At 42.9% G+C, this 12,064-nt stretch overlaps 2 protein-coding genes across 2 annotated transcripts; both read right to left on the minus strand.

Moving 5' to 3' along the window:
- Positions 1-5,619: 5,619 nt before the first annotated feature.
- LOC132838648 (hatching enzyme 1.2-like) lies at positions 5,620-6,892 on the minus strand. Its single transcript, XM_060859140.1, has 4 exons — positions 6,746-6,892; positions 6,331-6,471; positions 6,125-6,242; positions 5,620-6,007 (listed from the first exon to the last, which is right to left on the minus strand). The coding sequence occupies exons 1-4, from the start codon at positions 6,861-6,863 to the stop codon at positions 5,620-5,622; spliced, it is 765 nt and encodes a 254-aa protein (XP_060715123.1). The 5' UTR covers positions 6,864-6,892.
- A 3,237-nt stretch (positions 6,893-10,129) lies between these two features.
- On the minus strand, positions 10,130-11,398 carry LOC132838642 (hatching enzyme 1.2-like). Its single transcript, XM_060859133.1, has 4 exons — positions 11,252-11,398; positions 10,837-10,977; positions 10,631-10,748; positions 10,130-10,517 (listed from the first exon to the last, which is right to left on the minus strand). The coding sequence occupies exons 1-4, from the start codon at positions 11,367-11,369 to the stop codon at positions 10,130-10,132; spliced, it is 765 nt and encodes a 254-aa protein (XP_060715116.1). The 5' UTR covers positions 11,370-11,398.
- Positions 11,399-12,064: the final 666 nt, after the last annotated feature.

The following is a 12,064-nucleotide window of genomic DNA, read 5'->3' on the forward strand; positions in this document are numbered from 1 at the left end:
AGGCGTTAGTGTCTATTGTCTAATTTGTGGACCTAAAGGGAGGATCCTCTGGACTCAAAACTCATTTTAATGCCTTGCTGAAGCAGAACAGGAGTCAGGAATTTGTTTGGATATTCAGGAGTAAGGGATAGGCTGTAGCTCTTAATGACTTCTTATAGATCTATTTTTCAGGCTTTAGTCTTAGGGAGAGACTTGTAAATTTGACGAACTTAGGAGTTAAACCAAGGTAAACAGTCTCTGTATGAATATCTGATCTTAATAGCTTCAGGTCATGTAGATTTATCTTGCAAAATTTCCAATTATTATTATTTTTGGCTCTGGAGAAGCACAATCTGCAGCTAATACTTGTTTGAGAATGCAGACAAGTTGAGTACTCAGGTAAGGTAAGGTGAACTTGCTGCTTCATTTGGAATGAAACGTGCAGCATTACTCACCATTTTCAAGTCTATTTGAAGACTGATGATCTATGTTATCATTTTACATCAGCTACTGTCATAGTACTTCTTGACCCACACCGGTCTTTCTAGTGGATTTGGAAAGAGTAGGGTATTGGGATTGGAGCTAGGCGTTCAGTGATCTAGTCGTGAAATCGAGCTCTACCCATGTTCTTGCCCAACTCATTCATTGACATCCAGGAAACACAGTAACAGGAAAGTGTTTATGTTCAACCTGTCTTTGAAAGTGCTGGCTGAAGGTGATCAAACATCAAGTCTTGTGCCGTGCCACACAAATAAATTCATCTCATATCCAGGAGCCAAAAATACTAAAATGAGGAACGTGATTTTCCCCCGGGTTTGACTTCACAACATCTTATTGTCTAGGTTCCAACTACGAGAATGCAGATGTCATTTCTGTTACACTGAAGACACAAGAATAAAAACTGACCACAGAATCCAGACACTCAAGCTGAAAGACTGTACCGTCAATGTGTTGGAGAACTAAACAAATCATCAGTAGAGACACCCATATAGAGAAATCCCCTGGTTACTAATCGACCGCTATGTCTTTGATTCCAAACGTTTGTTAAGTCTAATACCTTATCAATTGGGTACAATTTAAGTACTCAGAACGATGACAGGCTTTTGGTACGTACAGTACCTTACTACGAGTCAGGGGCGATTCTAGGGTCAGAGCTTTAGGGGTGCTGAGCACCCAATGAGCCCCACTGCCACCACCCACTCTCTTTTTACACAAAAACAAAAAATATGTCTATTTAAACATAACTTCATCATTTTAACATTGATTCAACTAACTCCAAAATCCAGATTTTTTTTTAGAACACCAGCTTAATTGTGAGAGTTCACACAGACAGCCCCCTGTAACAAACACAAAACCTTCTTCACTCAGCTGTTTTCCTGACCGTTAACTCCATGTGCCTCCTTTTGTATCAACAGTCATCAGATTGGTTAGATCAGATTCAACTTTATTGAACAAAGTCACAGGAACCTGGACAACAAAATGTAATTGATCTTCTTTAAATTATATAAAAAGTAAAGATATAAAAAAAAGAAAGAGAGGGAAATATTTGAATCACTTCCCCTGAATCCCCATTTGGCTCTACTCTGGGAGAGTTAATCTATGTCTCTGCACTTTGAGGTTGGCAAAACTGTCAATGACCCTTTGGTGTTCAATTTCTTCAAGCAACTTCTTCTCAATTGACATCACAGCTAGGTGCTGGAGTCTGCTTTGGCCTGTGGTCCTCCTGAGCCATGTATGGAGCCGACGCAAGGCACTAAAAGACCGTTCACGTGTACAGCTGCTAACTGGTATTGTCAAGGCAACCTGCATAACAGCTTTCAGTGAAGGGAACATTTCTGAATCTAGGAGTCTGTACTCTGCTAGCATGTCCTGAACTTTACCAGCCTCACTCTTGCGCTTCAGATAGTTTTTTGCAACTATCACTTCCTGGGACTTAAGTTCAATATGGTAATGCAGAGCCAGTGCTGTCAGATGAGGCTCAAACAAGAAATGGCCTGAGGTTGTACTGCATGCCTGAATTCCATTGAGCACATCCTCATTCACACCAGAAAAACGCCTCTCAAGTTCACAGATCATTCGTTCCAGACAAGGAAACAAAAGTTTCCTCTTGAGATCTTCAGACTCTGAAGAGCCACAGGTTTCACTGCCTGCCCCACAAGTTGACTCAACAACATATTCATCCATTCTCTTTGTCTTCTGCCTCTGTCCTGAGGATGATTCTACTGCTATCTGCTTTGCCTCACACATAGCTATTGTTCTGGAGTACAGATCTGAAGCAGTGGTATTACTGCATTTCTGATTCATGGTGTCAGTCATTGTATTTTTGTATGTCACTGCTTGGTCAATGTCAATGGTCTCCTTCTGTACTGTAGGTATCTGTGTAAACCTTCTGTTACAGACAGGAGAGTGTGGAAAACCATCTGCAAATACACTGAGGAGAATTTACTGAGTTTTGCCCTCAATCCAACTGCTGTAGGTGTCTTGATTGTGGAGAGGCACTCAATGATAGCAGGGAAATTATCAATCACTGCGGTCACTGAATGAAGCTGGCATGCCCAGCATGTAGTTGACAACTGCACAAGTTCTCTTGGCTGCAACCCTTCTTTTGAGTGTCCACAAATTTATGGTGGTTTACAAGGGAGACACTAATAAAAGAATGGAGACTTTCCAGCATGTTGAAGAACTCTGTGGCTTCAGAGACAGATTTGCATGTGTGACGAAAAACAAGATTTAACTCATGTGCATAGCAATGCACATAAATTGCCTGCTTTTTTTAAAAATGGGCTTGTACACCTCCAACATCCCCACTAATGACAGCTGCCCCATCGTAGGTCTGTGCCACACATTTCAACTGATCAATTCCCTTCTTTACCAACTGATTTTAATTGCAGCTGTTATCGAAGTAGCATCAAACTGTGACACCTCTGTAAGGGCTAGGAACCTTTCTTTGACGGCACCGTCAACAGACACATATCTAACACAGAGTGCCAACTGTTCTGTCTTTCCATCCCTGGCCTCATCAGCCATAATGGCATACATATTTGCTCCCTTTATCTCACTGATGATATTTTCTGTTAGTTCTTCTGAACAGCACTCTATCATCTCATTTTGGCTATCATATGAGAGGTACGTGGTGTTTGAAGGGGCTGTGTATCTCTGCAAAAAGGGATCAAATTTGGTCAGAAGTGATATGGACTCTAGGAAATTGCCTTTGTTGTGACTTTCATCCGTTTCATAATGACCTCTGAATGCTATGCCTTGCTTCCCCAAGAAGCAGGTTACTGCCATAATACGCTCTAGGTACTGCCTTCTTTCACTAATTTCAGTGGTACTTGCTGCCTCTATCTGCTCTACAACATTCCCTTTTGACAGGCTTGCTTTGTAGCTGTTCCAACAAACCACACTGTCCTTATGTGACTGTGTTGATTTTGCCAGTTATTAACTCCATCATTAACAAGTGCATCCTTTCTGACATTTTTGCCAAATACCCTACAAGCAAAGCAGAAAGCAGCATTTTGTCTAGCTGAGTATTCCAGCCATCTGAAACTTTTGAACCACTGTTCTTGAAAGGCTCTTTTTTGTGTGACAAACTGAGTATGAGGGTATTGAGACAGCTTTAACTGTTTAGGACCAGTGTCCTTATCCCCTAAGTCTGAACAGCTCTCTTCTGTCTCTGCTGCTTTGGCTTGGTGGTCTCACGTACGCACTACACAGGTACGCAGTTTATTTGTCGCGCTGCTGTTTTTGTTTCACGCTCTAGCACAGAGGTGGCCAACCAGTCAGAGAACAAAAGCCACATTTTTTACTGTGTTACCGCAAAGAGCCACATCATACTCATGGGCACACTTGAACATCACATTTTTTTTCCCTGCCATTTAAAGAGTGAACTTGACACAAATTGTTTACTCAAATGATCTTGCTTCTACTGGGAAACTTTGAGGTATTTTCATCCCACTCACATGCGTGTTTGACGAAAATACCATATTGAACTCAAGCGAAGCGAACACGCACATTAAAAAGACACAAATACAAACTTCGATATGAACGTAAGAGACACATGAAACCGGGCAAAGAGCCGCATGCGGTTCGGGAGAGGCGGGTTGGCCACCCCTGCAGTCTAGCAGTTAATAAACAGAACTGCATGCGTCTTGCGGAAGAACATTGTAACCGGCGCTACTTCTCTCCGTTTATGACTATGGACGAGTCAACAGGGTCCTGTGCTAATCCACAGCGGCGGCGACCCGCTGGACTAAAATAATCCAAAAATTAGTTCAGACTAGATTGATGATAATTCAGCACAGACTGCTCTCTCTGCTTCCCTCAGGAAGACGCCTCTGCAGCATCCGATCCCGCACTAGCCGACTGAAGGATAGCTTTTTCCCATCAGACTAATTAACAGTCATAACTAATACACCCTACAGCATACTTCCACAATACGGTATGCCACACACTGCACTTTAACTCCAACAATTCAACACTGGACTATACATACACAATGCATTTATACAAACTGCAGCCCGGACTTTGGCCACGTGCATCTGTTTACGTTCCTCGTCACGTGTCTGCCCTGCCTTCGTCTGCTCCTCCCTGTCTACACACCTGTTTCCTATTTGTGATTACCCTGTGTATTTAACTGTGCCGCGTTGCCTCGTGAAGCGCGGAATCTACTGTTGTCTTGTCCTGTCTTTAGTCCGTGTGTTGTTTAGTGTTTCCTTTGTTATTAAACCCCGTTTGTTTTGCTATCCTGCGTTTGGGTGTCCAACAGAGTGAAGCAAAATTCAAAGACAGCATGACCAAATCTCCACAACAACTCCCTGGAATAATCTTTTGGGACAAATATTTAAACAACATTCTAACAACAGGGCCTGGTACATTAGGATTTCTCACAGGCCGTGACTTCTGCAGTTGAGCCTATATGTCAGGATATAGCCCGGACTTTTTTCTTGTGCCGTGTGTCTTTTGTTTTCGTTTCGTGTTCAGGTGTCTGCCCCGCCCGTGTCTAATATCTTCCCGCTTTAGCACACCTGTTCCTCATGTGTCTAATTGTCTCCTTATTTATTCCGGTCACATTGCCTCGTGCAGCGCGGAATCCTCGTCTTTGTGGCATCTTTGTGTCTCTGACATGTTTCTTTGAGTACCGGTTTTCTCTTCTTTCTCCCAGTGTTTCCTTTTTTTGTGTTATGTTTTATTTAATAAAGCATGTTTTTAGCTATCCCTGCATTTGGCTCTGAATTTAATCACAAAGTCACCCCCGTTTTCTGACACTATATTTGATGACTGTCCTTAAACAAATAATGTTTATACTCATAAGTAGTCAGACATGTCAATGTGCCATTACATTTATACAAAATGGTATTTAATAAAATTACGGTACTTGTATGAGATGCAAATTGTATATTAAAGGTGTGACCATAGACCTTTTTCAGCATTGATGATTCTGGGATGATTAAAAACTGTTTGATGTGGTTTAGGTGAAATACATTATTAAAGCTCACGCTATGAAAAAGATGCTTGTAGCCATTTTATTGTATGATTCCATATTTTGTTAGCACAGCAATGAAGTCATTACTGGGTCCTATATCTTTGCCAGTTACACAATGTTACAGCAAAGTTTAATCAAGTCAACATTTCTGAAGAATTTCAGCATTTGTAGAGCTTGTTGATCCTCAGGATGTCGATGGCAGACAGTTCCGTTCTCTGTCCGATCTCCACTGACGGATCAGGAATGGGAGTGATGGTGTCCAGACCGTTGATGGAGAAAGCTGTTCTTCCATAGTGCATCACAGAAGAGTAGTCGTACGTCGTGTTGAGGTTGTTGGTGTTCCTCAGCTTAAAACTAGACTTTGATGATGGGTCGATGTTTTCCCAGTTGATGGTCACGTAGCTGTCGCGATCACTCCTAGAATGCTCGTGGTAGAAACCAAGTGCATGGTTTAGCTCGTGCTCGGCGATGCCGTAGTAAACACAACCCGACCTGCTAAGAGAGAGCACCTGAGCGCCACCCGATCTGCCCACATCGGAGAAGCATCTAAGAGAAATAACAAGAGATTAACCAGGTCAACAGATAGACACTGCATCAAATGAGAAATAAAGAACAACATTTTTTTTTTTTTACAGACACTGGGAATGGTGCAGTGGTTCTCACCCATCTTGACTCTCTATGCTGAGGTAATCAGGTTGATTTGTCCTGGGAATGAAACGGATGCAGGTTTTGTTGTGGAAGGAAGCCATGGCATTGGTAATAACAGTCCTGTCAGAGGAAGCTGTAAAGAACATGTGCAAAACGTTAAAGAGATATAAACAGAGATGTGTCATAAGTGGACAATGTGAATAAGGAAGTCTTTCACTTACAGAAAACATTGCTCAATACGTAAGGCACCTGCACCAGGCCATTTGAGGACTTCTTCCAAAAGCAGCTGTTGTCACGGCAGACCAGAGCATTCCTGGTTCTTGGCAAGAGTATGTCTCCCTCCAACAACTCTTTGCTGGATCCTTCATCCAGAGAAACAAAAAGGGATAATTACAGCAAAACCAATAAGCAGTACTAATGGTGGTCTCTTAGCATTTTGAGTCATGCATTCTTTTGTCAAATAAAACTTTCACCAGCAGAGTTTCTCTCACTGGTGCAAGCAAGCAAAATAAAGAACGAAAGAAATAATTGCAAAATCCATATCTTAGAACAAGACAGGTTCTAGGCCCATAACTGTAGAACGTTAAGCAGTAATAATGCTGGTGCAGTGAGGTTGAGATTAGGGAGTTATCAGACCGTTGTTGATAGTGAGAATCCTTGACGTGATATCAACGTGCTCAGGTTGGTTGAGATAGAGGGCTTGCGTGAAGCCAATCAGCAAGGCTAGAATGGAGAGAGATGCTCTGGACTCCATGATGCTTCAGTGTTGGGAGATGATCTGGATGCTCCTTCACCGTAGCTCAGTGACTGCCAACCTTTATTCCGGGCTTTTTATACACAGGTACACAAACAGAACCAACTTGGTGTGGTTTTCAGGGATTAACTCTAGGTGTTAGTGTCTACTGTCTAATTTGTGGACCTAAAGGGAGGATCCTCTGGACTCAAAACTCATTTTAATGCCTTGCTGAAGCAGAACAGGAGTCAGGAATTTGTTTGGATATTCAGGAGTAAGGGATAGGCTGTAGCTCTTAATGACTTCTTATAGATCTATCTTTCAGGCTCTAGTCTTAGGGAGTGACTTGTAAATTTGACAAACTTAGGAGTTAAACCAAGGTAAACAGTCTCTGTATGAATATCTGATCTCAATAGCTTCAGGTCATGTAGATTTTTTTTGCAACATTTCCGATTATTAATATTATTGGCTTTGGAGAAGCACAATCTGCAGCTAATACTTGTTTGAGAATGCAGACAAATTGACTACTCAGGTAAAGTAAGTTGAACTTGCTGCTTCATTTGGAATGAAACGTGCAGCATTACTCACCATTTTCAAGTCAGACTGTGGGAGTATTTTTTGTGGGTGTATTTTTTCGTTTTGGACTGTTTTGTTTCTTGGGATTTTTGTTTTCTGGGTGACATTGGTCCGCATTTTTTCAGGTGAGGGACGCCGCTACACTTCCGGTATTCGGAGGGGGGCTTCACCTCACTTCCTGGTTGCGGTCCATGTCACCAGCCCGATTTTTTGGTTTTTCTGTTTCTCTCGGTTTCCTGCGACATCGCCCCGCACCGGTCCTCTGGGGGACGTCGCTCCACTTCCTGGTTTTCCCGTGGAGGACGCCGCTCCACTTTCTGTCCGCGGTGGGTGTGGCAGGCCCGTATGTTTTTGCCCTAGGGGGATTTTTTTTTATTATTTATTTATTTATTGTTTGCCCCGGGGCGGAAGACTCCCCCTCCCCCCCGGTGTTCTGGACTCGTGTAGGGGGTTGCGCTCGGCCCTTCAGCTCGGCTATGAACGTCGCTCGACCCTTCAGCTCGGCTGTGGACGTTGCTCGGCCCTTTAGCTCAGCGGTGGACGTCGCTCTGCCTTTCAGCTCGGCGGTGGACGTCGCCCGGCCCTTCAGCTCGGTGGTGGACGTCGCTCGGCCCTCTCTGGCTACGCTGCCATGTGCCTTGCTCCCCCCACCTGCCTCGCCGTGTGCCTTGCTCTCCCCACCTGCCTCGCCGTGTGCCTTGCTCCCCCACCTGCCTCACCGTGTGCCTTGCTCCCCCCACCTGCCTCGCCGTGTGCCTTGCTATCCCCACCTGGACCCCATTGGGATTGTCAGGATGGATTGGCGCATCGGGAGCCGCGCTTTGAAGGGGGGTACTGTCAGGACTTAGCCCGGACTTTGGCCACGTGCATTTGTTATGTTCCTCGTCACGTGTCTGCCCCGCCTTTGTCTGCTCCTCCCGTTTCCACACACCTGTTTCCTTTTGTAATTACCTGTGTCTATTTAACCGTGCCGCGTTGCCTTGTGCAGCGCGGAATCTACTGAGTTGTACTGTTTTGTACTGTTGTCCACTGTTGTCTTTGTCTGTGTCCTGTTTGGTGTCCTTTTAGTTAATAAATCCCTGTTCTGTTTTGCTATCCTGCATTTGGGTCCCGTTTTATCCTGCATTCACAACAGTAACAGGAAAGTGTTTATGTTCAACCTGTCTTTGAAAATGCTGGCTGAAGGTGATCAAACATCAAATCTTGTTCCGTGCTACACAAAAAAATTCACCTCATATCCAGGAGCCACAAATACTAAAACGAGGAACGTGATTTTCCCTCGGCTTTGACTTCACAACATCTTATTGTTTAGGTTCCAACTACGAGAATGCAGATGTCATTTCTGTTACATTGAAGACACAAGAATAAAAACTGACCACAGAATCCAGACACTCAAGCTGAAAGATTGTACCGTCAATGTGTTGGAGAACTAAACCAATCATCAGTAGAGACACCCATATAGAGAAATCCCCTGGTTACTAATCGACCGCTATGTGTTTGATTCCAAAAGTTTGTTAAGTCTAGTACCTTATCAATTGGGTACAGTGACAGGGAAATTTCTAAAGAATCAATTTAAGTACTCAGAACGATGACAGGTCTTTGGTACGTACAGTACCTTACTACGAGTACCCGAAGCCAGAATACATTTTGAGACAAAGCTATCTTGTGTGTCTCTGTTCAAGCTACCTGCAGCTGCCACCGCTGTGGTAATAATAACGTTGTCTAATTCAAGCACATTCCTCAGCTGAAAGAATGTGTTGTGGACTATTTTGGTGTATTTCTAAGCCTCATTTTTCACGTTCACCCAAAGTATCTTGAACTGTCCAACAGAGTGAAGCAAAATTCAAAGACAGCATTACCAAATCTCCACAACAACTCCCTGGAATAATCCAATATTTTGGGACAAATATTTAAACAACATTCTAACAACAGGGCCTGGTACATTAGGATTTCTCACAGGCCGTGACTTCTGCAGTTGAGCCTATATGTCAGGATATAGCCCGGACTTTTTTCTTGTGCCGTGTGTCTTTTGTTTTCGTTTCGTGTTCAGGTGTCTGCCCCGCCCGTGTCTAATATCTTCCCGCTTTAGCACACCTGTTCCTCATGTGTCTAATTGTCTCCTTATTTATTCCGGTCACATTGCCTCGTGCAGCGCGGAATCCTCGTCTTTGTGGCATCTTTGTGTCTCTGACATGTTTCTTTGAGTACCGGTTTTCTCTTCTTTCTCCCAGTGTTTCCCTTTTTTTGTGTTATGTTTTATTTAATAAAGCATGTTTTTAGCTATCCCTGCATTTGGCTCTGAATTTAATCACAAAGTCACCCCCGTTTTCTGACACTATATTTGATGACTGTCCTTAAACAAATAATGTTTATACTCATAAGTAGTCAGACATGTCAAAGTGCAATTACATTTATACAAAATGATATTTAATAAAATTACGGTACTTGTATGATATGCAAATTGAATATTGAGGGTGTGACTATACACCTTTTTCAGCATTGATGATTCTGGGATAATTAAAAACTGTTTGATGTGGTTTAGGTGAAATACATTATTAAAGCTCACGCTATGAAAAAGATGCTTGTAGCCATTTTATTGTATGATTCCATATTTTGTTAGCACAGCAATGAAGTCAATACTGGGTCCTCTATCTTTGACAGTTACACAATGTTACAGCAAAGTTTAATCAAGTCAACATTTCTGAAGAATTTCAGCATTTGTAGAGCTTGTTGATCCTCAGGATGTCGATGGCAGACAGTTCCGTTCTCTGTCCGATCTTCACTGACGGATCAGGAATGGGAGTGATGGTGTCCAGACCGTTGATGGAGAAAGCTGTTCTTCCATAGTGCATAACAGAAGAGTAGTCGTATGGTGTTTTGAGGTTGTTGGTTTTCCTCAGCTTAAAATTAGATGTTGTGGATGGGTTGATGTTTTCCCAGTTGATGGTCACGTAACTGTCGCGATCACTCCTAGTATGCTCGTGGTGGAAACCAAGTGCATGGTTTAGCTCGTGCTCGGTGATGCCGTAGTAAACACAGCCCAACCTGCTGAGAGAGACCACTTGAGCACCACCTGTTTTGCCCACATAAGAGTAGCATCTGAGAGAAAAGAGAGTGGGATCCACCATGTCACTAACATTAACATATGGGCACATTAGGAGACACCAAATAACTCCATTAAATGTTAGAGGGAAAGGTTTGGTGGTTCTCACCCGTCTTTGCTCTCAATGCTGAGGTAATCAGTTTGATTTGTCCTGGAAACAAAACGGATGCAGGTTTTGTTGTGGAAGGAAGCCATGGCATTGGTAATAACAGTCCTGTCAGAGGAAGCTGTAAAGAACGTGGGCAACACGTTAAAGAGAAATAAACAGAGATGTGTCATAAGTGGACAATGTGAATAAGGAAGACTTTCACTTACAGAAAACATTGCTCAAGGTATAAGGCACCTGCACCAGGCCATTTGAGGACTTCGTCCACAAGCAGCTGTTGTCACTGCAGACCAGAGCATTCCTGGTTCTTGGCAAGAGTATGTCTCCCTCCAACATCTCTTTGCTGGATCCTTCATCCAGAGAAACAAAAAGGGATAATTACAGCAAAACCAATAAGCAGTACTAATGGTGGTCTCTTAGCATTTTGAGTCATGCATTCTTTTGTTAAATAAAACTTTCACCAGCAGAGTTTCTCTCACTGGTGCAAGCAAGCAAAATAAAGAACGAAAGAAATAATTGCAAAATCCATATCTTAGAACAAGACAGGTTCTAGGCCCATAACTGTAGAACGTTAAGCAGTAATAATGCTGGTGCAGTGAGGTTGAGATTAGGGAGTTATCAGACCGTTGTTGATGGTGAGAATCCTTGATGTGATGTCCACGTGCTCAGGTTGGTTGAGATAGAGGGCTTGCGTGAAGCCAATCAGCAAGGCTAGAATGGAGAGAGATGCTCTGGACTCCATGATGCTTCAGTGTTGGGAGATGATCTGGATGCTCCTTCACCGTAGCTCAGTGACTGCCAACCTTTATTCCGGGCTTTTTATACACAGGTACATACACAGAACCAACTTGGCGTGGTTTTCAGGGATTAACTCTAGGCGTTAGTGTCTACTGTCTAATTTGTGGACCTAAAGGGAGGATCATCTGGACTCAAAACTCATTTTAATGCCTTGCTGAAGCAGAACAGGAGTCAGGAATTTGTTTGGATATTCAGGAGTAGGGGATAGGCTGTACCTCTTAACGACTTCTTATACAGTAGATCTATTTTTCAGGCTCTAGTCTTAGGGAGTGACTTGTAAATTTGACAAACGTAGGAGTTAAGTCAAGGTAAACAGTCTCTGTATGAATATCTGATCTCAATCTCTTCAGGTCATGTAGATGTATTTTGCAAAATTTCCAATTATTATTATTTTTGGCTCTGGAGAAGCACAATCTGCAGCTAATACTTGTTTGAGAATGCAGACAAATTGACTAGTCAGGTAAAGTAAGTTGAACTTGCTGCTTCATTTGGAATGAAACGTGCAGCATTACTCACCATTTTCAAGTCAGACTGTGGGAGTATTTTTTGTGGAGTATTTTTTCCTTTTTGACTGTTTTGTTTCTTGGGATTTTTGTTTTCTGGGTGACATTGGTCCGCATTTTTTCAGGTGAGGGACGC

The sequence above is a fragment of the Tachysurus vachellii genome, chromosome 23 (genome assembly GCF_030014155.1).
Source record: "Tachysurus vachellii isolate PV-2020 chromosome 23, HZAU_Pvac_v1, whole genome shotgun sequence".
Classification (NCBI taxonomy): Eukaryota; Metazoa; Chordata; class Actinopteri; order Siluriformes; family Bagridae; genus Tachysurus; species Tachysurus vachellii.